The following is a 27,537-nucleotide window of genomic DNA, read 5'->3' on the forward strand; positions in this document are numbered from 1 at the left end:
TTAAATACTCTCCAGGCTTTGCACCAAAAAACACTCACAACAGGTCAACTACCATTCAAAGTACATGCACTCAATAAAATACAATATTTAAATTAGTTTTAAAAATCTCAAAAAAGAAACATTTCCTGGTATCAGGACCAATCATTATACACTAAAAATAAACCAATCACACATCATAATGGAAGGCTTTATTTAAAAATAACTGAGCGCTTTCATCTTGTACTAAGACTTCTTCAGAGTAACCCAAACAGAAATCACTACAACATATACACACATGGCTATTGCAATGCACCAGTCAAGAATTACAATCAACTAGTGTAATAACCCTAAATCTCTGCTCTAAGTAACCTTTGACTATACAGTATATGTGGAGATTTAGATGTGGTTTTGTGTTATAAAGAGTTATGCTGGCAATTGAGACTTAATGCTACGGTCTTGCCTGACATTACTGATAGTGTTTCTATCTCCAGTTTATTAAAAATTAGAGTTGCTAAAGTTGAATACTTTTGGGCATTATTATTATTACTATTATTTTTATTCTTTAATTTTTATAGGATTACTTAAACTTTATAGTCTTTATTTCAAGTTTAAGTTTGGCCAGTTCTACATCCAGTTTTACACCTCATTATTACTGTGTCCACATTGCATGAGTATAGCATATAGTCAAAGGTCATTTTATCTATAAACAACACTAAGCATAGTTGCTCTGGAGGGAAGAACTACTCCTCGGTATATACTCAGACAGAAATGTAACACTCCCTATGTTGCACGTATGAGCTATTCTAATTCATTTGTAGCTGACAGCTTACTGGCTCACTAGTTGCTGCGTGATTTGTTATATGTTATTAACAGTAAGGAAAAATGGCAAGGTTGCAAACACCTAATTCTGCCACCTTTACATGGAATGAAGTCTTGAAATATAAGGGTAATAAGATGTAGGAACCAGCGAGATAAATACTTAACAGAAGTAACATCATATTTCATGGTAACCTAGCATGTTAGGGTACTCAGAAAGCTTGATAGCTTAGATATACCACACAGACACACAGCTAAGCTATCTTTTTATTTAATTTAATTTAATTGTTAAACAAGTATACCTAATGGACACAAGTGTTCCATTTCAGGAAAAAACTCTCAATACTGTCTTGTTAAGAGACTTAGTCCGAGCAATACAGTAAGAAAATGTAGGCTAAGAGAATCAAACTCTGGAGTGCAGGAATCAGTTCATTTGCAGACCATAGCCTTAGTCCTCTGCACTTACTCTCAGACTGCTAATTATTTGTACCAGCATGAGAATCCCTTTATAGGAAGGAAATTAAACTCTAGAATGAGGAAATTGTGCTCTCAATAATAATTTGTGCTTTAAACCAATAAAATGTGCTGTTTACAGGTGTGAATTAATGATACAAACAGCCCTTTCTATAAGAAGCATTAACTATGTTGGGGTTCCCTGTCATTGTGTCAACACCAGATGTACAGAATGCTGGTAAGTAACTATGTTAGGGTTCCCTGTCATTGTATCAACACCAGATGTACAGAATGCTGGTAAGTAACTATGTTAGGGTTCCCTGTCATTGTATCAACACCAGATGTACAGAATGCTGGTAAGTAACTATGTTAGGGTTCCCTGTCATTGTATCAACACCAGATGTACAGAATGCTGGTAAGTAACTATGTTAGGGTTCCCTGTCATTGTATCAACACCAGATGTACAGAATGCTGGTAAGTAACTATGTTAGGGTTCCCTGTCATCGTATCAACACCAGATGTACAGAATGCTGGTAAGTAACTATGTTATGGTTCCCTGTCATTGTATCAACACCAGATGTACAGAATGCTGGTAAGTAACTATGTTAGGGTTCCCTGTCATTGTATCAACACCAGATGTACAGAATGCTGGTAAGTAACTATGTTAGGGTTCCCTGTCATTGTATCAACACCAGATGTACAGAATGCCGGCGGACTGATGATATTCACTCAAAACAGCTTTCAGCAACATTGCAGTTTTCTCTTTTGTGCACTACTGTGTGGCTTCAGAATAGGTATATCTAAACTCAGGGGTGAGGTGTTGCAGGGGCAGAAAACGGACATTCAATGTTCACTAAAAGTTGCTTTGGCAGGTTTGTTTTCAATCTAGTGGCATTCAGTTGATTTGCTGTCAGTGGATCAACATTCTTCCCTTACTTAATAATCAGTCAAGGCTCACCAATTGTAGCTACTAGACTATTCCTTTATAAAGCTAAGATTATAAGCACATTTTCTCCTGCATTGTGAAACTATATGCATGTCATATAATGTGTTATTAGTAATCCTGCCTGCGTCTCCCTTAGTCCCTTGTACCGTCTCTAGCTCAGCCAGACTACTTTGTGAGAAGACGCATTCAGGTTTCTACAAGCAGAAATACAACAGATACAACAGAAAATGCATATACACTGCTAGTTTTGACAAACAGTTAGAAAACCAAAGACACAGCAAAGCTTCTGCACTTTCAACAGATTTCATAAAAAGAATTTCTTCCAGTGAGGAAATTTTTACTAAAATTTGAACTTCATACATTTTTTCAATTCTTTGTACAGAAATACATTTTAGCTTTTTCAGAGGACACTGATTTTGTGAATATAATTTAAGACAACATTCCTGTCAATATAAAATTAAAGAGCTTAAAGTAGATTGGTGAGAAATGCTATACTGGGGCACATCACTCTGCTGTTTTGCATTCTCACATTCCTGCTTTCATGTCATGCACATATCTATTTGTTTTGTTTAGACATTTGTGAAATTGTTTCTGAATGTAATGAATTTAACTGAAAATATTTAATCAAAATAGCTGTCTTTCTCTTTCCTGTTTATGCACCATGTGGTACACCAGGCAACGAGCACCTTTCAGTGCTCTTCATTTCTGTAGCAATTACAGGTTTTACAGGTTCCGGTTGCTATACACGGCCCAACCCTCCTCAGAGGGTGCACCACACACAGTGACATGCACACACTCACACCTAGGACCAATTTAGAGTGTCCAATCCACCTACTGCATGTCTTTGGAATGTGGGAAGAAAAAGGATGCACCCTGTGAAAACCTATCCGAACACAGGGGGGACATGCAGACTCTCCACAGAAGGCACCCTGACCAAGAATTGAAGTGGAGAACCTCTTGCTGTGAGGTGACAAAGCTAACAGCTACACCACTGTGGTGCTCCAAAATAGCTGTACACCTACATTATTAATTCAACTTGCCAAGGGGATTAAGTTCCTTTACTCCAATGTTGAGTGAACTCAGAGCTGATTATATGGAGGTGCAAGGGGCACAACACCTTGCATGCTGTGTGTGTATCACTTGGTTATACCCCAGCTCAAAAAGATTTTCATTGCTATAGTGACATCAGCCTTATATTTAACAAGGCTACTTTTGCAGAGTTTCATTTAAAGTTCAGTTTAGAGCTGTGGTTATAATACACCTTTCTGTGGCAATGTGGTTTCACAGTATGCATATTGGTATATAACTCAAGGAATACTACTAACAATGTAGGAAGTAGAGAGATGGTGGAACCAAGAACCCAAGAATATAAATATAAGTATGAGTAAAGAGACTTGTAGGCTGCAGAATAAAATACTCAAAATTTATTCCAAAACACAAAGTTAGGTAAACGCTTTCAAGGCAATCCTCTTCATCAGACCTTAATACACAAATAAATTAGCACACAAGGTTTAAATAAAACTAACAGCCAATAAAAATTCTTTAAAAATCAGTGAAGCAACTCTCTTTTTTCTAGAGAGGTTTTAAGGACACAGCACTGTTAAGACCAGGTGATAAGTATGCCTTAAAGTCCACTATCCACCTTAATTCAGCATATTCAGTTTCATTGTTAATGTCACCTTCTCTAAAATTGACATTAATTTTCTGCAAAAACAAAAATTTTAAATTGTGCTGGTCTCCACAATCTAAAACATGCTTGGCTAGTGCAATAGTAAGCTTGCTGTTCCATTACCCTTTCCTTTAAAGTTCTATTGGTTTTACTAATGTAGACTGCACTACAGAGATTACACTTAGCAAAATACACAATGTATTTAGTAGAGCAATCTGCATAAAATAAAAACTCTACAGGCTTCGGATGCACAGGGTGTAAAATCATGCAAATAGACCAAATACTATTACAAATTTTGCAATTTCTACAAGAAAAAGTCTCTCTATGCTGCGAGACTAACCTGTCACATATTCTCTGCTGTTTGTAACAAAGTTTCTTTTTCAAATTCTTGCCATTTTTTTAAACTAAATCTGGGTATAGAACCAACAACATGACTGATTTCAGGGTCAGTAAGGAGAATGGGCCAGTTTTTTTTAATGATGTCACATGTCTTGTTGACATCATTAGAAAAAGTAAGACATAGCCTATTCACAGATGTTGAGGAGATCTGCCTTTCTGGGAGTGCATTCACCAGATGCTCATCTGAATAGTAGGGTTTGGTTTTGTAACTTTCATATGAATCTGCTTCCACCATCGCTCTGTCAATATCAGACTTCTTATATCCTCTCTCAACAAACTCTGTAGTGAGATGACTCATGGCTTCCATTAATTCTTCCCTGTCTGTATGTAATCTCTTGCAGCGTAAGACTTGGTTCTTAACTATATCCTTAGTAATGTGTCTGGGATGCATACTGGAGCAGTGAAGAATGTTGTTCTTCCTACAATCCTTCCTGTGTATTCTGGTCGAGATATTACCAAACATATTTTTACTCACAGTTGCATCCAGAAAGCTGATTTCACCTTTATCAAGGAACCTAACATATGTATCTAATTGTGTCTCATCACCATGCCAAGCAAAGAAGATATCATTCACAAAACATTTATAAAATGTAATGTGCTGCTTGTACATGTCGGAGGTAAAAAACATTTCTTTCTCCCATTGGGTCAAAACAATATTGGCATATGTGTTGGCACATGCCATGGCCATAGCAACTCCCACTTTCTGAAAAAAAACTCTCTTTCAAACAAAAAAACATTATTCTCTAGAATCAAGTCTAGAAGGTCACATATCATATTGGTTTTGCTATTGCTGAAGTTGCTCTCCTTGGTAAGAAACTGCCTGACATTCTCAATCCCTTCATTGTTGGTAATAACCGTGAACAAAGAGTTCATGTCCAATGTAACAAAGATAACATCAGTTAAACCTACAGCTTGTTGAGTTTCAGCCCAGTCATAAAGATGTTCTAAGAACTGTTTGCTGTCACGGAGGACAGTAGTTACCTTATTCAACACAAATCTTAGCTGTTTTTCTACATATATAGACACCCTGTGCATCAGAAGCCTGTAGAGTTTTTATTTTATGCAGATTGCTCTACTAAAAACATTGTATTTTTCTAAGTGTAATCTCTGTAGTGCAGTCTACATTAGTAAAACCAACAGAACTTTAAAGGAAAGGGTAATGGAACATCTTAATGATATTAGGAACAGCAAGCTTACTAATGCACTAGCCAAGCATGTTTTAGATTGCGGAGACCAGCACAATTTTAAATTTTTGGTTTTGCAGTAAATGAATGTGAGTTTTAGAGAAGGTGACATTAACAATGAAACTGAATATGCTGAATTAAGGTGGATAGAGGACTTTAAGGCATACTTATCACCTGGTCTTAACAGTGCTGTGTCCTTAAAACCTCTCTTGAAAAAAAGATGGTTGCTTCACTGATTTTTAAAGAATTTTTATTGGTTGTTGGCTTTATTTAAACCTTGTGTGCTAATTTATTTGTGTATTAAGGTCTGATGAAGAGGATTGCCTTGAAAGCACTTACCTGACTTTGTGTTTTGGAATAAATTTCAAGTATTTTATTCTCCAGCCTACAAGTCTCTTAACTAATACTATTAACAAATCAGCAGAAACAGCTGTAAGCTTACAAATGAAAATGTTGGTAGACACATATATTTGATACACTGCTCTTAGACATTGATTTTGAATCTACAATTATTATATATGGGGAAAAACCTTCAGATCTGAAGTCTATAACTTGGTTATGTTATAATTGTTGAATCTCAAATTTTGCTGAAGATAGCAGGACAAGTTCCTGTTTGCATTTTGTTTTTTGCTTTTTCAAATACAGTTTATGTTTTTTTGTTAAATTATACCAACTCCAGTGCTCCTTCTTTTATTATAAAGATAAAAAGAGAGCCAGGAAGGGTTTTCCCTGTAGTTACTGGGACATCATATCCAAAAATTAATTTGGAAAAAAACAGGCTTTTCACAGTATACCTGTTTTTATTAAACCTATAATTAGAAAAATGACAATACTCTGAGGGCCTGATTCTATCAAAGATTTGATCTCAGTTTAAGGGACCACTTACAATGAAAGCAGGTCTTTTGGAATCTAATCCCCGGGTGAAGCCTGTTTACAGATAGGCCTTACACAGAAGTAAGTCACACTGACAGCAGATCTTTTGGAATTTGGCCCTCTGTGTTTGCATGTAACAAAAACCTTTTCCTTCAACAATGTTCTGAATAATATTAGGAACTGAATGGATCATGAAGTGTTTCTTTTTAGGTATCAGGTTTTAATCCAGGCATTCTGGTGTCATCTTCCCATTGCAAACATACATGAAAACACTGTGCAAACTACTCGCAGCAAATAAATAATTTTCAAAAGAACAATAAAAAAAATTGTGTGCCCTTAAAAAAAAAAAACTAAGAACAGATGTGATCCTGAAAATGAGTTGCCCTGACGTTATTTTTTGATATTTTTCATTTGTATGTAAGGTTTGTTTTTACAAATACAATGCTGTTTTTTTATCAACATGCTTGTGAATGGTGCATGAAATATTCAGAGATTTGGTAATGAAGTAAAACTTGCAGTGCTACCACAGTATGTGGTGCAGAAAGTGACTGACAGCATTTCACTCTATCGGTGAACATTATTGTCTGTTCCTTTTTCTATAGTTATTTTTTACAAATACTGCTTTGCCTATGATTGTGCCATTGAGGCTAAACAGTAAACTTTAACTTCAGTGATATCAATGTGAGAAAGTGTGTGTTGTGCCCCTAGAATTTAATGGTCACACCACCTCGCATGTACAGAGATGTGTCAATTAAAGTTTATGGATGCAACTCGCATCATGACAAAAACCAGAAGCAAAAAAAAATACTATTAAAAAAACAAGCCTTGTAGGCATCTTCACAGGAAACAGAATTATTCTCAAATGAGCACTTTTGTCCAAATATATAATGGATTTTATCAAAACTGAGTAACTTGTTAACTAGCACCTCACATGAAACATTGCACTTGTGTCATATGATGTGAATATTCCAATCAAAGCTCAATGGTAATTGAACACAAGTTAAAGACACAGAACACATAAAACTCATTAAAACTGTGAAATTAAAATAACTGTTTTAACACATAATGAAAATCTATCTAATTTGAAGATCTTAGATTTCAAAACTGGAAACAAGGTCATATTTTCATTAATGCCTGGATAATCTTTGGCACTGAGCCAAAGTTGTCATAAACTTTCTTTGTATTCTAGAATGTTTTGAAATTAGCACACAGTGTTTTCTATGAGTTGCTTTTTAATATTTTCTTAATTTTGATAAAGTCCTGGATGGATTTGGATGAAAGCACTCAACTGAGAATGAATTTGTTTCCTGTGACGATATCTGTGAGGCTTGTACCTCTCATTATCCCTCAGCTGATGTCACTGAGGGATACCCTGAGTGATACTAATGAAAATGGCAGAAACAAATAAGGATGGAAAGTAATATTCTGTCATGAAATGCTGCAGTGTACATACAAATAGGAACAAATCACGTAAAACTGCTTACAGGTAACTCAAGGCTCATAATTTTAGCATGGAAGTATGTGGAAATGAAAGAGAACCAAAGCATGGATAAACCCTGAGTTCTTGTGCAAGATAACAAGGACGTCCACCACAGTGCTCCTGTAAATCACGTATTTGTGTCTATCAGTCAATTAACATGTTTTGCTCAGTAAAACAGAAATACTGTACCTTTGTCCAGTCTGTGACATACCAACTGAATCTGCAGATGTTGACCACACAAGGAGTGAGGGAAGCAGGTTTTTCTTTTGCCACACATTGACTTTCATCAACCTTAATTTCTAAGCCATTCTGAAGCTGGATACAGATCACAGTTCTATTGGCAATGCCAACACCACAGAGGGCAGAACACTTTTCTGACTCTGTAGTTTTCCACCTAATGTATAATTAGAAACAGAAACACGTTAATGTAAGTTACAAGCAAATAAAATCTAATTCATATTTTGCATTTTTTATATGTTGTCTAGCTTTAATGCTGAAAATTGGAAAAAAAAATGTATATGTGTGTGTATGCATATATATATATATATATATATATATATATATATATATATATATATATATATACATACATACATATAGCCAAGACTATTGCAGCTGTAAACAAAACACAAACCTTTCATCTGTAAGGCTATGAGAGGATCATTATGGCATTAATAAATAAGGACATAGATAAACTACAACTCTCAACCCAAGCCAGTTTGGATTTGTCAAGGGCAGATCCTGCCTACTTAACCTGGATGACTTTGTCAAGAAGGTTACTGAAGCAATGAATGAGGACAAATCTGTATACATTTTATATCTAGACCTTGCAAAGGCATTAATCACTATTCCATGCTCAGGTATCATAGATAAACTATCTCAGCTAAATGTTAATCCCTGTGTAATTCACTGGATAGCAAACATACTCATAAATAGAAGTCAGGAAATTAGGGCTGGCTTTTAAAGTCCTTGGGCCACTCTTCTTTTGCAATTACTTCTTGGAGGTCAAACCTACTGTTAAGGATGTATTACGGACCACGTTTGCAGATGACTATAAACTTGGTGCCAACATAAACTCCCCAGAGGACACCACGATCCTCCATAGAAGGCCTTTTCCAAGCCAATAGCCAGTGTCAAACTATGGACTAAACTGCGTGCCAAGAAATGTATAATAGTATCCTTCATCAAAAAAACAGTCCTTTGTAACAATTGCAAGAAAACAACACATCCCTAAGCATTTACCCAATAGATAGGGACTTGGGAACCTGTGTAGACAATGAACTGTCCTTTATTCACCATACATACATTATTGTAAGAAAGTCCTTTTTTATGGCATAACTTATTACTAAGGGTATGGCATCTAGGTCTCGGGACTTGATCCTTCCACTGTATTCTGCACTCATTAGGCTGATCACTGAGTATAATGTCCTCCTAAAGTGTGTTTCTGTCCAAACATTTTATACAGCTTGAATGCCCACAATGCTTTCTTACTAAGAAAACAAAGGGCCTAAAATCATAAAAACTACGTAGAGTATCTCAAAGCCTTATCCCTCTTCTCTGTGTCATTCATGCTACTGAGAAGCAATCTCTACCTCCTGTACATGGTCTCAAGAGCACCTATCCTGTCAGGCCTACTGCACATTCACAAGGACAATGGGAGTATAAACACCTGCTTAAGACAGCTCCATTTTTGCAACATAAAAAGAACATGTTGGAGGTATAGATATGTATCATAGAGCATATCCCTTCTTTGGAATCGTCTTCCTCTCCACATAAAGCAAAATATTTTCTCATACTACATAGACATAATCTGGATGAATTGATTAGTAATCTCAAAATCATCCATGGTTTAGCACACCTCTTCTCTCATAGATAGGTGCAACATGTAAATGTTCTGCTCATATCTGGGTTATACATACTTAAAATATAAGGGCTAAAAAACTCCATGGGTATGTATGGCTAGCTGTCTAAATACCCTCATTGATTGATAGCCTAGTATGTACCTATGAATTTATTAAGCTGAAAACCTGTTGGTGTAAAATCTAAAAAATTCACAGACAACATATATTCTTCTAAAAGTTAAAGAATTTATGTGGGATAAACTCTCCTGTACTCCATGAAGCTTTTCCCCTCATCCCTCAGTTATATATTAACTGCAGAGTCACTCCATCTTAGGTACAAAGGAGTACTTCTCACCTGCTCAATATAATTTAGCCTCTATTCCTCAAAACAATCATAATCATCATACCTAACCAAGCACATCCAACAAGTGGAACGTCCACAGAGGTTCCTCACTAAAGGAATACAGGGTGGAAGTAGCATGTCCCAAACAGACTGCCTCAAGGGCCTATATCAGTTTCCTACAGGCTGAGGAGGGGGATCTATGCCTGGCATACAAGGCATTGTTAAACCCCACCCTGATGGACCTCCTGCGTATCTGCAAAACAAACAGCACAAGAATAACCCATTCTAAAGACTTAAACATTTTCTGTGATATAGGTAGGACTTGCTTTAGAGAGAGATATGTATCCCAGAGACTACACCTTCTCTGGAACAGACTCTACATCCATATGACAGAGTTCTTCCCTAACCCAATTTAAGTGGAACTTGGACAACTGGAGGGGGAACCGAAAATTCATCCCTGATTTGGCAGCTATGAATCTAATGGGCACAGGCATCTAGGTCTTGGGATTTGATTGTAAATGGTCCATCTCCCAGCCTCCTGTTACACTTATCAAGATATGGGTGGTGGGATAATGGTTAAGGTGTTTAGCTTACAGACACAAGGTCTAGCGTTTGATTCTCACATGGGGTAATTGGCTAGGCTTAAAATGGCCCACAAGGGCAGTTAGCCTAGTACTAATCTATGAACCAATGAATCTATGAAGAGTACCAGATCTTGTCAGAGATTTGGGATGCATGGCTAGGCCTAAAAAGGCCCTTGTGGCCTTTAGCCTAGTATACACCTAAGGACCTATGAACCTATAAATAAAGACTGATAGGGGAGGTTTGGTGGTTTGCAGAGAAGGCTAGAAAACTCACAGAGAGAAAAATGGTTTCTTACTTGTTTTTATAAATAAGTCTAATGATAGATCTGTTTCCTTTCAGTGGAACAGCACATGATTTAAGTGGACTTGAAAAATATATCTCAGAAGTGAATTGAGTATCCTTTTTAGATCTTTTAAATCTCTCTTTGAGATTTCACCTGCTATTCACATCATCTTCTACACTCACTATCCACATCATCCTTTACACTCACTGTCCGCATAATACACTGCACTCACTGTCCGCATCAGCCTCCACACTCACTGTCTGCATCATCCTCTACACTCACTGTCTACATCATCCTCTACACTCACTGTCCACATCATCCTCTACACTCACTGCCCACATCATCATTTATACTCACTGTCCACATCATTCTCTGCACTCACTGTCCACAGCATCATCTACACTCACTGTCCACATCATCCTCTACTCTCACTGCCCACATCATTCTCTACACTCACTGCCCACATCATCCTCTACACTCACTGTCCACATCATCCTCTACACTCACTGCCCACAGCATCATCTACACTCACTGTCCACATCATCATTTATACTCACTGTCCACATCATCCTCTACACTCACTATCCACATCATTCTCTACACTCACTATCCACATCATCATTTACACTCACTGCCTACATCATCCTCTACACTCACTGCCCACAGCATCATCTACTCTCACTGCCCACTGCATCATCTACTCTCAATGCCCACAGCATAATCTACACTCACTGTCCACATCATCATTTACACTCACTGTCCACATCATCCTCTACACTCACTGCCCACATCATCCTCTACATTCACTGCCCACATCATCCTCTACACTCACTGTCCACATCATCCTCTACACTCACTGCCCACAGCATCATCTACTCTCACTGCCCACAGCATCATTCTTTACACTCACTGTCCACATCATCCTTTACACTCACTGCCCACATCATCATCTACAATCACTGTTGACATCATCCTCTACACTCACTGTCCACATCATCCTCTGCACTCACTGTTCACATCATCCTCTACACTCACTGCCTACATCACCCTTTACACTCACTGTCCACATCATCCTCTACACTCACTGCCCACATCATCCTCTGCACTCACTGTCCACATCATCCTCTACACTCACTGTCCACATCATCCTCTACACTCACTGTCCACATCATCATCTACACTCATCTTCCTTGGGGGGTTGCTAGTACATCTCTTATGGAGTGTGAAACATTCAGGTAATGCAATGCTTTTTGAAGCTCCCACTTTGGAATGCTTTATTTGATCCCTGACGATCCATCATTTTGACATAATTTTTTTTGGATGATTCAGCAAGTGAGTGCTCTGTTATGTAATAATTATTTAATTATTTTTTCTTGTAATTTTGTAGGTTTATATTATTTTGTCTGTAAATTTAATCAGCTTATAAGCAAGTAGATAAAGCTGAAGATTAGCTGGGAAATGTTAGCTAAGCAGCAAGTACAGAAAAACAAAATTCGATACAAAAATGTACTGCTGTAAAACAGGTAAGTTCAAAGCAGTTACTATATGCCTATCATAAACAGTTATTTAGACATGTATACCATAACAACTTGATCTTAACTTAAATTTTACATATTGCATAAACACCCAAAATGGCTCAGTCAACCATCACCATCATCATCATCAGTATGAATGTATAAACCTCAGGTAAATAAAATTTCATGTTGGTGGGAGAGTAAGAAAGTATCATGAAATGCGATAAAAACACATCTTGAAAGTTTGTGTAGAGCATGTTGTAACTTCTAATTAATCCTTAATCTTACACAAACTTATGGTAAAACAGAATAATATCAGGTTGCATTGCAATGTGATGTTCTCTACTATACATAAAAGTTTGCCTATAATTATGTTTGAAAAAGACAAAAGTATAAAAAAGACTTAGTGAATTCAAAAATATATTGTTTATTGCGTATAAAAATGTATAAACCATGTTAATGAAATGTTGAGACTTAGATTTTCTTTTTAAATGCACATGCTTATAGTTTTATCAGTTACTAAAATATTGCAGTCAAGTATAAGTTGTTTTTAAAGTGCAGTATTTGAAAGAAATAAGTATTAAGGACACTTCAGAGGAACCACAAGGGGTATGTATTTTGTGACTATTGAAACATTTTGTAGCACCAGTGAAGAAAGCATAAAATCAGTTGGATGACTAATTTTAAGTCACTCATTTATCATTTTTATTTCTTTTTACATAGTAAAATACAGCATATAACTAAACTTTTCATTTCAGGTACCCAACATCCATATAAATGAAATCCAGAGGTTCTACAGTTTGTCCCATTCCAGACAAGACTGACAGATAATTCCCAATACAACAGTTAGTGGTGATGCATGCTTATTAATTAATCGGGGAGTCTGCATGCTGGGAACCTATTTTACAATAAAATTAGGATTCTAATGATCCATTATATTTCTAGTAGATCTCATCCCATGTGATATATTCAAGATGGCACCACAAGTAATCAAAGAGTTTCCTTGAACATTTAAGGACATGAACTAAAAATGCTTTCATAAATATTGCTGTTGTCATCATGCTTAAATCAAGTTGTTATGCGAAACTGTGGCTACAGTAAAGTTGTACACAATCATAGTGTGCTGTAGCACATTATTTTCATTTTATTAGCATTGCTGCAATTTTATAGAATAAGAAAAATCTATCCTAAATGACTGTGTCAAATGGCAACCTACTACATTTTAAAACTGACTAATGAGACAAATATGGCATAGCACACTATCTTTATCTAAAATGTTCAGATTTAAAAAATGTACATCAAAAGCTGGAATGCTTTTTAACATACTTTAAAAATTAAATCTGGTAAAAGATTTTTAAGTATGTAGTACATAATAGGATCTCCAAAGTATTATAAAATCTGTTACAGGGGTGGTTATGTGGGAATTAGTGCAATTAGACTAAATGCAAGTATTCCTGAATTTGGTGCTGTTAGTGTTATGTGGGCATAATTTGTCAAAGGAAAAAAAAAACAGCCACTGAGCAAATGGTTCAAAGCTTGTCAAAGTCCATATTCATACTCTAATATAGGTTACTTCTGCAGAAGTAACAAAAGATTAATTAACAGTGCATAAAGGCATGCATGCAATGACTGGTAAATTTATTTTGCTAGTATAGTACTATCAGACCAGTATGCGGTTTTAAAACATCTCTGTGGGCTATTTATACATATCTGATGAAGACATGGTACAGGAACAAAGCTTATGATAAACCTCCAATGGTCAATGATGTGTGATCTTTCTCAAAAGCGACTTTTATTGTCCCAGTCTACTGTGTTAAAATCTTATAACTAATTAAACCACAGAAACTTCCATGTACCTGTTTACCACCATATTTTATTTTTTTTTCTCTGTTTAAAAAAGCAAAGTAAGGCAAAGGGTACTCTGGTTTTGGCTAGACTTTGGTTATCAAGCTGCAAAGGCAGTCTGCAAAGTTCTAAGGTACTTAAGAGTAAGCTGAAGGCTCATTAGTTTTCCTACCCCTTATGCAAGTAGAATAGGTAGAGATAACATTCTTAACTTCTCAAAAACAAACAGGATCATAGCCACAGACCAATGAACCACTCAAAGCTTTCCACAGAAATCTGACCACATTTTAATACAGAGAAGAAAAAATGACAAGTAAAGTGTTTTGTCTCAAATATGCTCCGGTGAGACTTCATCAGAACTGATCACACTTGTTACTGCCCATCTTTAAATAACCTCACATATCACATAGTATACATAAATAACACTCATACTAAAATATGAAAAGTCTAATACATTTAAAACATTTAAAACCATGAATAAATCAAATAAAACAAGCATAATTACAAACATAAATTTCAAATTGTAAAACAGGGGCTATTCAATTACTAAGATACCTATTAACTAATCTTTACAGCACGCCTCACTTAAAATAATAACATTTAAAGATTTATGTAATTTATTCAGAATTTAGCCAATCACATTTTTAATACGCTTGTTATAGAAACATGGTTAACCATACATGATACTTCTCTTTTTTTTTCTCAGATCATTACCAGCTTTCTTTCTTTACTAGTTAAATTGTTCAAATACTTCCTCTGGTTCATGTTATATTTATGTATATCTTGTTCACAATCTTCCTTGAAGGTTAAAAGTACTCCCCCTCTACAGCCATTAATTATATCTGTATTTTTAGGCAGTCATAGAAGAGAAGATAACATTATTTACTGAATATGATAATAGGACAACTCAGTTTTTGAGATTTACACACACATATAATAAAGAGGTAGCAAACTATTTGGATGTATCCATTTTTAATAATACATGTTTTTTTCATCCAATATTTATAGGAAAAATGTCACCACTTGTATCTTACTGTACATATCTACAAACAGGAGCTTCCAGTTTCTCAAGTTTTTGCATTTTCTTTTGTTTGGTCTCTTACAAAATATCCTTAGCCACCATAACTGAAGCATTTTTAGTCCATACTCTTAAATACTTCATCTCATTGTGTCCCCATATATATGGGTATTGCTGAACCAATTTTTGTGAGGGTACATAATTTACAGTTATAGCCTTTATTTTATCTTCGTTAATTTTATATTCTGAAAAGAGAAGAAACTGTTTCAAAATGTTTCATAACACCGAAATGTCCTTTCCTGGATTTATCAGGTACAAAATAATATTATCTGCAAATAAAGCCAACTTTTTTTGATTACCATAATAATTATATCCTTGCATTTCTGAGTCCATTATTTTCTTCTAAATATAATGCAGATAACAAAGGGAAACAAGACACCCATGCCTGGTTACTCTGTTATACAGCAACTTATCAGAGACTTTGTTTGTGTCTTTCGGCTTTTCCCGGTTAGGGGTCACCACAGCGGAAACTCCGGTCCGCTAATGATTGGCAGTTGATTTTTTTGTACCGGCTTGCCAGGCCTGACGCACAACCTTCAACGAAGGTACGCCCATTCACGCATGTCTCCATGCAGAAGATGCTCTAGCTGAGAATCGAACTGGACAGCGTCTTACTGTGAGGTGACAATGCTAATGTAGCATCACCACTGCGTCAGAGAGTAATCCTCCCATTTTAATTCTTGCTTCTGGTCTTTTATATATTCTTATAATTAATCTTATTGTTATATCAGGGAATGCAAATGCTTCTATTGTCCTACTCATAAAATCCCAGCTTACTCTACTGAATGCTTTCTCTGTATCAAAAACCACCAATAGCAGCAGTTTTTGTTACATTCTGCTTTCTTCTGGATCATCATTGTTCTTTTAATGCTTTCAAATGTTTGCCTCCCTGCTACAAAACCACACACTGATCCATATCTATCAATTTTGGCAACACCTTTGCCATTCTTTTAGCCATTATATATGTAAACACTTTATAATCATGGTTTAAAGTTGAAATGAGTATATATATATATATATATATATATATATATATATATATATATATATATATATATGAAGATAGATCTGATGGGCTTTTACAGTCAATGTGTATTACAGCCACCGCAACCTTTATTCCAGGACGTTGGTGCCTCCCTTTCTTTTAAAATACTGTTAAACAAAACCTTCCAGATTTTTATCACTTTCATCCCTCCAGCTTCCAAACTTTCACTAGAATAATACCTGTTCTTGGACTTCCCTGCACATTGGTTATACATCACCATTTTATCTGATCTTCTCTTTTCTAATTGTTGAGCTTCATCTACCTCTAACCTTAGCATATTTAAATGTTCCATACATGTTTCAACTTGTACTTTCTTGATTTCCACTTTTCTCTACTTTATACATGTTTTCATAAAATTTCCAAAATATCTCTAAAGCCTGTACTTGATCACTGGTTATTTTTCTGGTTATAGGCTCCTTAAATTTGGCAACAACCCTTTCTACTTTCTGCTGCCTAAGTCATGCTAAAAGTTTTTGTGATCAGGAGGTTTTTTTTTATATATATTTTTTAAAATTTTATTTAACATTTGTTTACTGGGAAAGTCTGACTTGGAACAAAGCCAATATGCAGTGGGGGCCCAGGGAGAAATGCTCCAGATGCATGTAATGTGGGAGGAAACCGGAGTACCCCAAGAAAACCCAAATGAACACAGGGAGGACATGCAGACTCTGCACATTATTGAAAAATTGTTATTTAACAGCAGTCTTTCTAAACTCATGCATATTATTCAGATACTCCCTTATTTTCTTTTCAGCACTTTGTATTTGTGCCTCTTTTTGTCCTGCAATACTTTAACTTTTGTCAGCCCCCCTAAGTAATTCCTACTACTACTTAACCATATCTCTTTGTTTTATTTTTACTCTGTTTTTAAACTCCCTTTTCATTTTATCCCACTCTGTAGCTATAACTTCTGAAGATATTTCTATCTTCCCTAATAACTCTAAAATAATTTCTACTACCCATTCCCTAAATTCCTCTCTTTTTAACAGGTAGGTGGGAAAGCACAGTATCTCATTTTACTTCATAACCTTTCATTTTTATCTTACGTTTTATTAGTACATGATCTGAAATAGTTATTTGATGTGTGTTGAAGCTTTCAATTAATTACAAATGCTCCTGTGAAATATAATTTCTATCTAGTCTAGCCCAATCATTGTAGCTTGGAGAATACTATGTAAATTCTGTCTGAATTCCTACTACTGAATTCACATCTTCCATACCAAATATTTTCTTAATTTCCTTCAGAAATCTACCCTATTTTCCCTTATAGGTCCCCCTGATACATCACAAATAGTCCACAACACTTGAAGGAAATCAGGCTCTGCCTGGTACATCCTAAAGTTCCAGTTCCCACTTATAGGTAATATCTCCTGCTGAAAGCTAATCATTTTTACCCAATTTTTTAAATCTCCATAATAGAAGGTTTTGGTAGAATATAAATACATGCCAGCATAATCCTTCTTCCTTCCCAATAGCCACATTACTATGACAGATTTAACATTATTGTCTTTTTTCTTCTTCTATTACTATTGATGTCCCATTAGCATACAAATACTCCCATTTTCCTTTGTCCCTGATAGTCTGTTGAATATCTATCCCAAAATCCTTTCTTTGTCACATTCTCATGCTAATGTCTTTCCAAATGTGTCTCATGCAGCATTGCTATTTGTACTCTGCATTTTATACTCTTTCATTTTTGTCTATACATGTAAGGCCATTTACATTCCAAGATATTATGGATAGCATAGCCATCATGATAAAATCTATTGTTTCCACCTATTATATATAAGTTTTTTTTCAATGTGTATTTCCAATTTTTAAGTTACATGTGCACATACTAATGTTTGGCAGGCTGATATTTTAGACAGTTGCTTCTTCTCATCTCCATTTGAACCTATGTCACATTTTTCAAGACTTTTTGTTTTAATGAAAACCATCAAACAGAAAAAAAACAAACAAAAAAAACTAAATACATTTTTCAAAACACTCTCATTCCCAATTAAATTAGAACAAACACATTAAACTAGGTAATTCTTCAAAAAATGAAGTGTAACCCTCCAAATAGGAACTGTGCCAAATCAACAGCTGCACCCACAACCATTGCCTAACTTAAAATTAAGGTTACACATACTAATGTGAATGCTACAGCTTGTGTTCCCACTTAAAACTGATTGCTGTCTGTTCTTTTAATATCTCTATTCCCCTACAAGATGTGAAAAAAACAGCTTGTGTGCTTTCAGAAAACATTAAGTTCTAGCCCAAAGAAAAACTGAACTAGCTATGTTTAAATTAAACTAAATTGTACACTATTAAATTTATTAAGGTATTAAGACTGATAGGGAGGCTGCTATCACTTATTCACTTCCCATAATTTCAGACTTTATCTTTCACTGAACTGCTTGCCATTGCACCTTTAAGTTTTGCATTTCTCTCAGCAAAGAATGCTCAGAACTCTTAAGATTAACTGCTAACATTGGCAGTACTCAGTAATGAATAATTGTCAATTTCACTGAGCAGACCATACAGTTGCCTTTAGCTGCAAACTTCTTGACTCTCACTGAACATTTGCTAATGGAATTAAGATGCTTATATCATTGTAGATGTAAGAAACTTAGCATTTTATGGCTTTCTTCATTTTGTCTTATTTTTAAAGCCTACTTACTTACAAAAAGCACTAAGGACATTAATTTAGACATTCTCCCTTGTAAAAACATCTTAATTCTGGATCTACTTCACTTGACCTAAAACTCATTTGACTAACACCCATTTGACTGACACCCAAGTGGCCTAAATTTCATTTGACTGACTCCCATTTCACCGACAGCTTACAATGCGGAATTTCAACATACAAAATCTTAAACCATAGACAAGCACATTTAGAACACCAATAACTAACCCTTTCCAGAACTTAAAAACTACTTACTAACCCTCTTAGCAGAAATGGGACAATGTACAACCAAACTAGGTGGGGGCTATGTGAAGGAAAACCCACAACAAGTCTATATCTTAAATGCCGGCGAAATGGGAGTCAGTCAAATGTAATTTAGGTCATTTGGGTGTTGGTTAAATGGGTGTCAGTCAAATGAGTTTTAAATCAAGTGAAGTAGACCCCTTAATTCTATATATAATATAATCAGTGCACTTTTACATCACACCCCCACCTAAGCAGCAGAAGATCACAGCATGTTAACATTAAACTTGGTTTTGTCCAGCCTTTCTTCTCTTGTAATACTATAAGGCCTATATTTCTTACAAAAAAAACGTACTTGTTACTTAATATATTTAACACATACAGTATTACAACAAAAAAGTACTTGTTTACTTTAATACCTTTAACACAGAGAGTAGTCACTGAAAAGACTCTCTCACATTTAAAATACACCTGACTACACAAAAGTGTTTTACTGTATGTAACATGTAGATTATATCATGAAATGTTTTATACAAATGCTAATAAGAAAAAAAATGTTTTCTTACAGTTACTGTTTTCCCTTTTTAGTGCCCTTCTAAACATTGATGTCATAAAGTGGGGTATATGTTTTACGGTCTACCCAGAATTCTAAGAATGTCATCAAAAGTCCAGTCTTTTTCACAAATTTGATTGATGCTTTATAATTTCTTATTAATTCACCAATTTTAGTGTTGCTGGTTTTCCTGTTCACCTCCATCTCTCAAAACCAAACTCTGGTTTAAATCCAAGGTACTCCTGATTCTTCTAATCAACTGCTGTGCTTTTTTTCTGTCTCTCAAGAATTTTTCTTTGGAACATTGCAAAAGGTTTCACTGGCAAAGTCTCTCTATGAACTTTACTGCCAGAAGAATGAGAAACACAGCATTCTCCTGCTTGCTGGCTCAACTTTTGTTGGATAAATTTCTTTATTTCCTCCTTAGCCTGTTCTGTATCAAAAATGTCTTTGATCCTCCAGAAAAAAATATGTTGAAGACAGCTGGATACAGCAGCTTGAATCTTATACCTGCCAATCGACTTTCCCTGATAGCTGCGATAAATTTGCTTCTCTTCTACCTGGTGTACAGTGAATAATAATTTTCCAGAAGCACTCTGCTATCTCTAATTTTTCATTTTCCTTCTGCTACAGTTTTGTTAAGATCAACTCTTTCTGCATCTTTACTAATATAGGTCTTAGCTGCTTTCTCATGGCCAGGTTTGGAGCATACACTCAATATGTTCCTTCAGTTAACATATCCTGCAGTGGAATACCAGTCCAGTTGCTTTTTTATGCTTTCATAAAATTAATATAGTCTGTTGCTTCTAGCTTCTCTGGTACAGCAGGATAACTCATTGTATTTTTTTCTGTGGGCCCTGTCTTCTAACTATACTATTTTTTGAAATAGCTGTTCTTGAGAAGCCTTATCCTCAGACAGCTTTTACATTTCACCCTCTAATTTTTGCAGTATTTCCAGTTCATTTGAGTAGCTAGTAAAAGCTTCTGCCATCTTTTCCAGCCTAGTTATTTGAGCTGATATATTCCTTCAGTGTTTCATTTATCTTATTTACATCTGAGTACATTTGATTTATTTTTCCTTCTAAATTACTGGAAGCCATCTCTTGAACCAAAATCTGAGGCTTAAATTGCTTTTTGTTGAACAGCTGCAGAATCCTTACCTATTTCATCTTTTCTGGTTGATTTTCTTTTAGGTTCTCTGAATTTCTTCTCTGCTGGAATCCAGACAGTGTAATTTCTAGCCAGTAATGGGATTTTACCCCCCAAAACAGTTTCAATGGCACTCCTTTTTTCTCAGTTTCTGTTTTCCCACTGGGAGAGCTGAAGTTATGCTGTTGATCAATGTGCAGTCATCTTGAAAGTCCATTCTGGGGATTAGTACAGGAATTTAGATATTAATAACCCCACAGGACATAATAACAAAACGGAAAATTTTGTAAGAGCAATGGTAGTGGAACACACTGCAGATTTGTGCAATATGAAAAAGATAATTAGGGATAATTTATATATTTTTAAAGCTGATGAAGAATTACTGGAAATTCTTGGAGACAGCCCATCATTTTACCTAAAAGAGGTTTTAGCCTGTAAAATTATGTTGAGAGCAGAAAAGAAAGGGGGAAACATTAATTTCCCTTTAAATGCATTTAAGGTGAATAAACATTTGAAAAGGGGAATGCAGAAATGTGGCCATTGTAATCAGCATGCTAATAGTTCTATGAGGGTAGTTTATCCATGACATTAAATAAGAAACCTTTAAGGATTAATGTGAGAGGAAATTGTGGTACAAGTGGTTTAATATATATTGTGTTATTTCAGTCATGGGGCTGTTTGTACATTACAAATACAGAACATACTTTAACAGGATGTATGAACACCTGCATGATGTTGACTCTAAAATATAAGAAAATGCATAGTATAAACATACACTTAAATGTACTGGTCTATATGACTTTAAATTTACTATCTTATAAAAAGTAATAAAATCCCCTAGGGGAGGCAAATGGTAAAACAGAACTAAATATAAAACAACTTTTGTTGCAGTTATGTTTAATGCCACCTGCCTGTCTGGTATAAATTACCATGTTTTTAAAATAAGTGTATTAAAAATATGATCTGCTAAATTGTGAATAAATTACATAAAATTTTAAATGTTATTATTTTAAAGGAGGTGTGCAATATAGATTATTTAATACGTATCTTAGTAACTGAATAGTCCCTGTTTTACAATTTGAAATTTAAGTTTGTGATTGTGCATGTATTATTTGATTTATCCATGGTTTTAATTGTTTTAAATGTATTGCATTTTTCATAGTTTAGTATTAGTGTTATTTATGCAGGCCATGTGACACGTGGGGTTATTTAAGGATGGGCGGAAACTAGTGTGATCAGTTTTGATGAAGTCTCACTCAAGCATATTTGAGATGAAAGTGCTTAAATACTTATTTTTCTTTTCCGTATTAAAAAGTGGTCAGATTTCTGTGGACTCTTTGGAGTGGTTCATTGGTTTGAGTCTTTTTTCCTGTTTGTTTTTGTCAAGTTGATAGTTTTGGTACACAGGAAGGTTGCTGTATTTTACAAAGGTAATATTCTTATACCCAGGATGAAATATGTCCTGCCATCAATGTCCCTATAATTCTCCACTAATATTATCATGCTCCAAATTCTTTGTAATAAGATTTGTTGTCTTATTTCACTTTGTTTCTCAGGAATGCCGCCATTTATATAAGCAGAAAGCCTGCTTGGTATTTTTCACAGCAAGAACCTCTTTATTTGTTGCAACTCTAGCTTTTTACTTACTTCATAAGGATTTTTACCTCCACTGACATCAAGGAGAGCAGGAAGCTTCATCTTCTGAATAACCAAGCCATGGCGTAGTAATAACAGATATCCTTTTGCAAGGCAGATCTTGCCTGTGTCTAACTTAGGAAAATTTAAGTCTAAGCTTGATAGACTATCTTTCTTCCTGTTACCAGTGCCTGTGCTACAGTGATAATGGATGCCAGTGCTCAGTGCCGGTGCTACAGTGATAATGGATGCCAGTGCTCAGTGCCAATGCTACAATGATAATGGATGCCAGTGTTCAGTGCCGGTACTACAGTGATAATGGATGCCAGTGCTCAGTGCCAGTGCTACAGTGATAATGGATGCCAGTGCTCAGTGCCGGTGCTACAGTGATAATGGATGCCAGTGCTCAGTGCCAGTGCTACAATGATAATGGATGCCAGTGTTCAGTGCTGGTACTACAGTGATAATGGATGCCAGTGCTCAGTGCCAGTGATACAGTGATAATGGATGCCAGTGCTCAGTGCCGGTGCTACAGTGATAATGGATGACAGTGCTTAGTGCCGGTGCTACAGTGATAATGGATGCCAGTGCTCAGTGCCGGTGCTACAGTGATAATGGATGCCAGTGCTCAATGCTGGTGCTACAGTGATAATGGATGCCAGTGCTCAGTGCTGGTGCTACAGTGATAAAGGATGCCAGTGCTCAGTGCCAGTGCTACATTGATAATGGATGCCAGTGCTATGTGCAAGACTATTAAACTATCTATCTCTTTGTTTAAATTACAGCACATAAATGTTAATCTGATGTTCAAATTATTGTATATAAGCGTTTATATCTCATGTAATATGCCTTAGAACTGATAGAGTCACTGTGCTGTAAATTCTGCTTTTGTGTTGTTTTTTTATCTGAAATGATATTGAGTTTGCAAGTTGAAATACTGCTGTAACTGTCCATTGTGTTACTTGACTTAGATATTGTATATTTATTGCTGATTTTTACAAGTGTCAGAACTGAAAAGGACTAGCCTTTCCACAAATTAAAAAAAATCAAAACAAAACAAAAGCAATACATGTATTGTAAAGCCTTTATGGCAATTAAAAGAGATAGCTACTAAAAAATCATTGGTCCTTGTAGTATAAATTACTGAAGTAAATAAGACTGTAAAATGAAAAAGAAAAATACATAATATAACATTACAATCTTCTCTTTAAATCACTCCAGATTCTTTATCTGGAGATGCCTTCCAGAGGTTTCTGTATTAATAAAACAAAGACTGCTTACCTTTTTATCTCTTTCATGAAACCTTGTTTTTTAGAAGTACAAGGAGTACAATTAACCATTTTCATAATCTATTCAATCAAAATCCTTTGAAAAGTTAATAACTGAAACCATGCATATTATAATTTGGACCTGCCACTCATCATATGACCTTTTAAATAGACAAACATGAACAATGAATTTATTACATATTGTTCTGAATATGTTTTAAGTATTACAGGACAAAAGCAGAAAACTTTTAATAAATTTTATTCTTATACTTATTTGTACAGCATTCTTAGACATGGAAATTACTTCATTATTCTTATAAATGGATACAAGGACAGTTTTCTTCAATGAATAGGATTTTTTTTTGGTTAAAAAAAGCATTAAAATATGTTGCAAGCCAGATATAAAAAAATCATAGGTGTAAATTATCCTTTGAAACAACTAGATTGGTATCACTTCTCTTTATTACTTCATATAACTGAATGTATGGCAGTAACCTAATAAGATATCTGTGACATAAGGTATCAGGACTCATCCATTACTTATGATAGCTATGAACATTTTTTTCTGCAGAAGAAATAGGCAGTTTCAGTTTATACAATAAAAAAGTTACTAAAATTAAAACCCACCACACTTGTCCCAGATAACGTACCACCTGTGTACTTAAAAATTGCTACTGATGCCCTAGCTTTTCCTGTCTTTGTCCTAATCACCTGCTCCATCACCAAAATCTATGGCCCAACCCTATGGAAAAGGTACTACATTCTTCCTTTCCATAAAGATGAAAACTCAAATGAGCCCCTAAATTTCAGGCCTTTAGCCATACTATTTCTACTCTCAAAATGAGAAATGTATTCAGTCTCAAGTTCTTAGCTTTCTTAATGACAATTGCCTCCTTTCCCCCTACACAGCATGATTTCTCTAATTTTTATAGAACATGTGCAGCTGTCTTTAGCTTTATAACATCTAGTGACCAATATAAAAACTCTAGGAACATAGTCTCAACACTTTTCCCAGGTTTTGACATGATATCCCATCAAAAAACTGCTTCCAAAACTATCTTTTCTATGAATACATGAAACTTCACTATATTGGCTCTCTAGTTACCTCTCAAATAGATAACAGAGAGTAAAACAGAAAAACAACATCTCATTTCCTTCTTATTACAGTGGGTGTCCCTCAGGGATCCATTTTACGTCCCCTTCTTTTCAATATATTCATTAATGATCTTCATCTAGCTTCTAAAAACGCCACTATCATATAGTACATAGACAACTCAACAATCTTGTGTTCTGAGAAGGTGTGGCCAACATGAGACAAGGATAGCAGCACTTCTTCACTGCTCTGCTACAAAAGATATATTTCTGACAGGAATTTTTTTGTTTTTTATAATCCTAAACAGTTCAAACTACTGAATTTAGATATGCTTTGATGTCATAAATGATTACATCATGAAAGAATGTGGGACTAAAATAGGTTTCCTGTCAAAAGTTGTGTAAAAGTAATTTCTTTCACTGTATCTGGCAGCAACATGAGCTATACTAAGGCAGCACTTCAGGAATCTTCATGTAAGAAAGAGCTTCAGTCACTTTTGTCTCATATTCAAGAATTATCATTAAAATGGACTAAATGGACAATAAAACTGATGATTTAAAAAAAATATTGTTCCAAACAAATGAAACCAATTAATGAGGCTCTTCAGGTACAGAAAAATCAGATCTCTGACATCGAAGAATCCCTTAATATTATGGATGGGGAGGCTAAATGAAGGAAAAAATAGCTGATTTTTATTGCAGCAAACTAAAATCTTATCAGCTGAAGTAGATAACCTTGAAAATACATCTCGAAGGAATAATAGCATATACACACTGAGCAGAGTAGAGGAGGGGTGTTGACTACAACTCTGATCTGAGATATAAAAGTATCCTGTTTTTTTGGCTTATTTATACTGATTATTGCTTCTAGCAATTCATATATAGCACTTTTTATTGCCTGCTGCATACTATTTACTGTATTTTATTGCTATTAACTAATCTGCACAGGTAACTGATTTTTTTTCAGTTAAAAACATTCTGTAGAGTCTCTTTGCTCCTGTATCTGTTTAAAAACTTTCATTTTGAGGCTCACTGCTGTCATAAAGATTTCTCCAGTGTTTACTGTCTAAAGAGTGTAGGCTAATAACTTTAGTATTGTCCCAGTTTAGATTTGCTGGCTCTGGGCCTGTTTGTCTTTGCAGTGATTGTTCAGAGCACATGAACAGGCCATCTTGAATTAGCAGAAGCCTTTCTTAATCTTCGTGGCTGGATTGTGTTGATTGGCTGCTGACTAGTGGGGTTTGGTTCTTTCATGTTTTTTTTTTTTAATTTCTAAGGTTGTATCTTCTGGTATTTAAGCCCTAACTTTGAGAGGATTTCTGACTATACACACTGAGCAGAGTGGAGGAGGGGCGTTGACTACAACTCTGATCTGAGATATATAAGTATCCTGTTTTTTGGCTTCTTTATACTGATTATTGCTTCTAGCAAGGTATATGTAGCACTTTGTACTGCCGGCTGCATACATTTTACTGTATTTTACTGCTATTAACTAATCTGCATGGGTAACTGATTTGTTTGCAGTTAAATGCATTCTGTAGAGTCTCTTAGCTCCTTTATCTGTTTAAAAACTTTCATTTTCTGGGTCACTGCTGTCATAAAGATTTCTGTAGTGTTTACTGTCTAAAGAGTGCAGGCTAATAGCTTTAGTATTGTCTAAGTTCATATTTGCTGGCTCTGGGCCTGTTTGTCTTTGCAGTGATTGCTCAGAACACATGAACATGCCATCTTGAATTAGCAGAAGCCTTTCTTAATCTTCGTGGCTGGATTGTGTTGATTGGCTACTGGCTAGTGGGGGTTGGTTCTTTCGTGGTTTTTTTTTTAATTTCCAAGGTTGTATCTTCTGGTATTTAAGCCCTAACTTTGAGAGGATTTCTGTGTATACACACTGAGCAGAGTGGAGGAGGGGCGATGACTACAATTCTGATCTGAGATATATAAGTATTCTATTTTCTTGGCTTATTTATACTGATTATTGCTTCTAGCAATTTCTATATAGCACTTTTTATTGCCTACTGCATACGTTTTTACAGTATTTTATTGCTATTAACAAATCTGCACAGGTAACTGATGTGTTTGCAGTTACAAGCATTCTGTATAGTCTCTTTGCTCCTTTATCTGTTTAAAAACTTTCATTTTGTGGCTCACTGCTGTCCTAAAGATTTCTGTAGTGTTTACTGTCTAAGTAGTGTAGGCTAATAGCTTTAGTATTGCCCCAGTTCTGATTTGCTGGCTATGGGCCTGTTTGTCTTTTCAGTGATTGTTCAGAGCACATGAACAGGCCATCTTGAATTAGCAGAAGCCTTTCTTTACCTTCGTGGCTGGATTGTGTTGCTTGGCTGCTGGCTAGTGGGGGCTGGTTATTTTGTGCTTTTAAAAAAAAAGTTGTCTAAGGTTGTATCTTCTGGTATTTAAGCCCTAACTTTGAGAGAATTTCTGTCTATACACACTGAGCAGAATAGAGGAGGGGCATGACTACAACTCTGATCTGAGATATATAAGTATCCTGTTTTTTGGCTTATTTATACTGATTATTACTTCTAGCAATTTATATATAGCACTTTTTATTGCCTGCTGCATACTTTTTACTGTATTT

The 27,537-nt window shown here is 35.4% G+C and overlaps 1 protein-coding gene across 1 annotated transcript in view; it reads right to left on the reverse strand.

Annotated features, from left to right (window-relative positions):
* Window positions 1-27,537, reverse strand: part of ADAMTS13 (ADAM metallopeptidase with thrombospondin type 1 motif 13) — a 1,149,238-nt gene that overhangs the window by 195,412 nt on the left and 926,289 nt on the right. Inside the window, exon 27 of the mRNA XM_044058222.1 lies at window positions 7,989-8,193. Within this exon, the coding sequence (XP_043914157.1) occupies window positions 7,989-8,193 (205 nt within the window). The remainder of the gene's footprint in view (window positions 1-7,988; window positions 8,194-27,537) is intronic.

Source organism: Protopterus annectens, chromosome 16.part0, assembly GCF_019279795.1.
Source record: "Protopterus annectens isolate FY-2018-M chromosome 16.part0, PAN1.0, whole genome shotgun sequence".
Classification (NCBI taxonomy): domain Eukaryota; kingdom Metazoa; phylum Chordata; order Ceratodontiformes; family Protopteridae; genus Protopterus; species Protopterus annectens.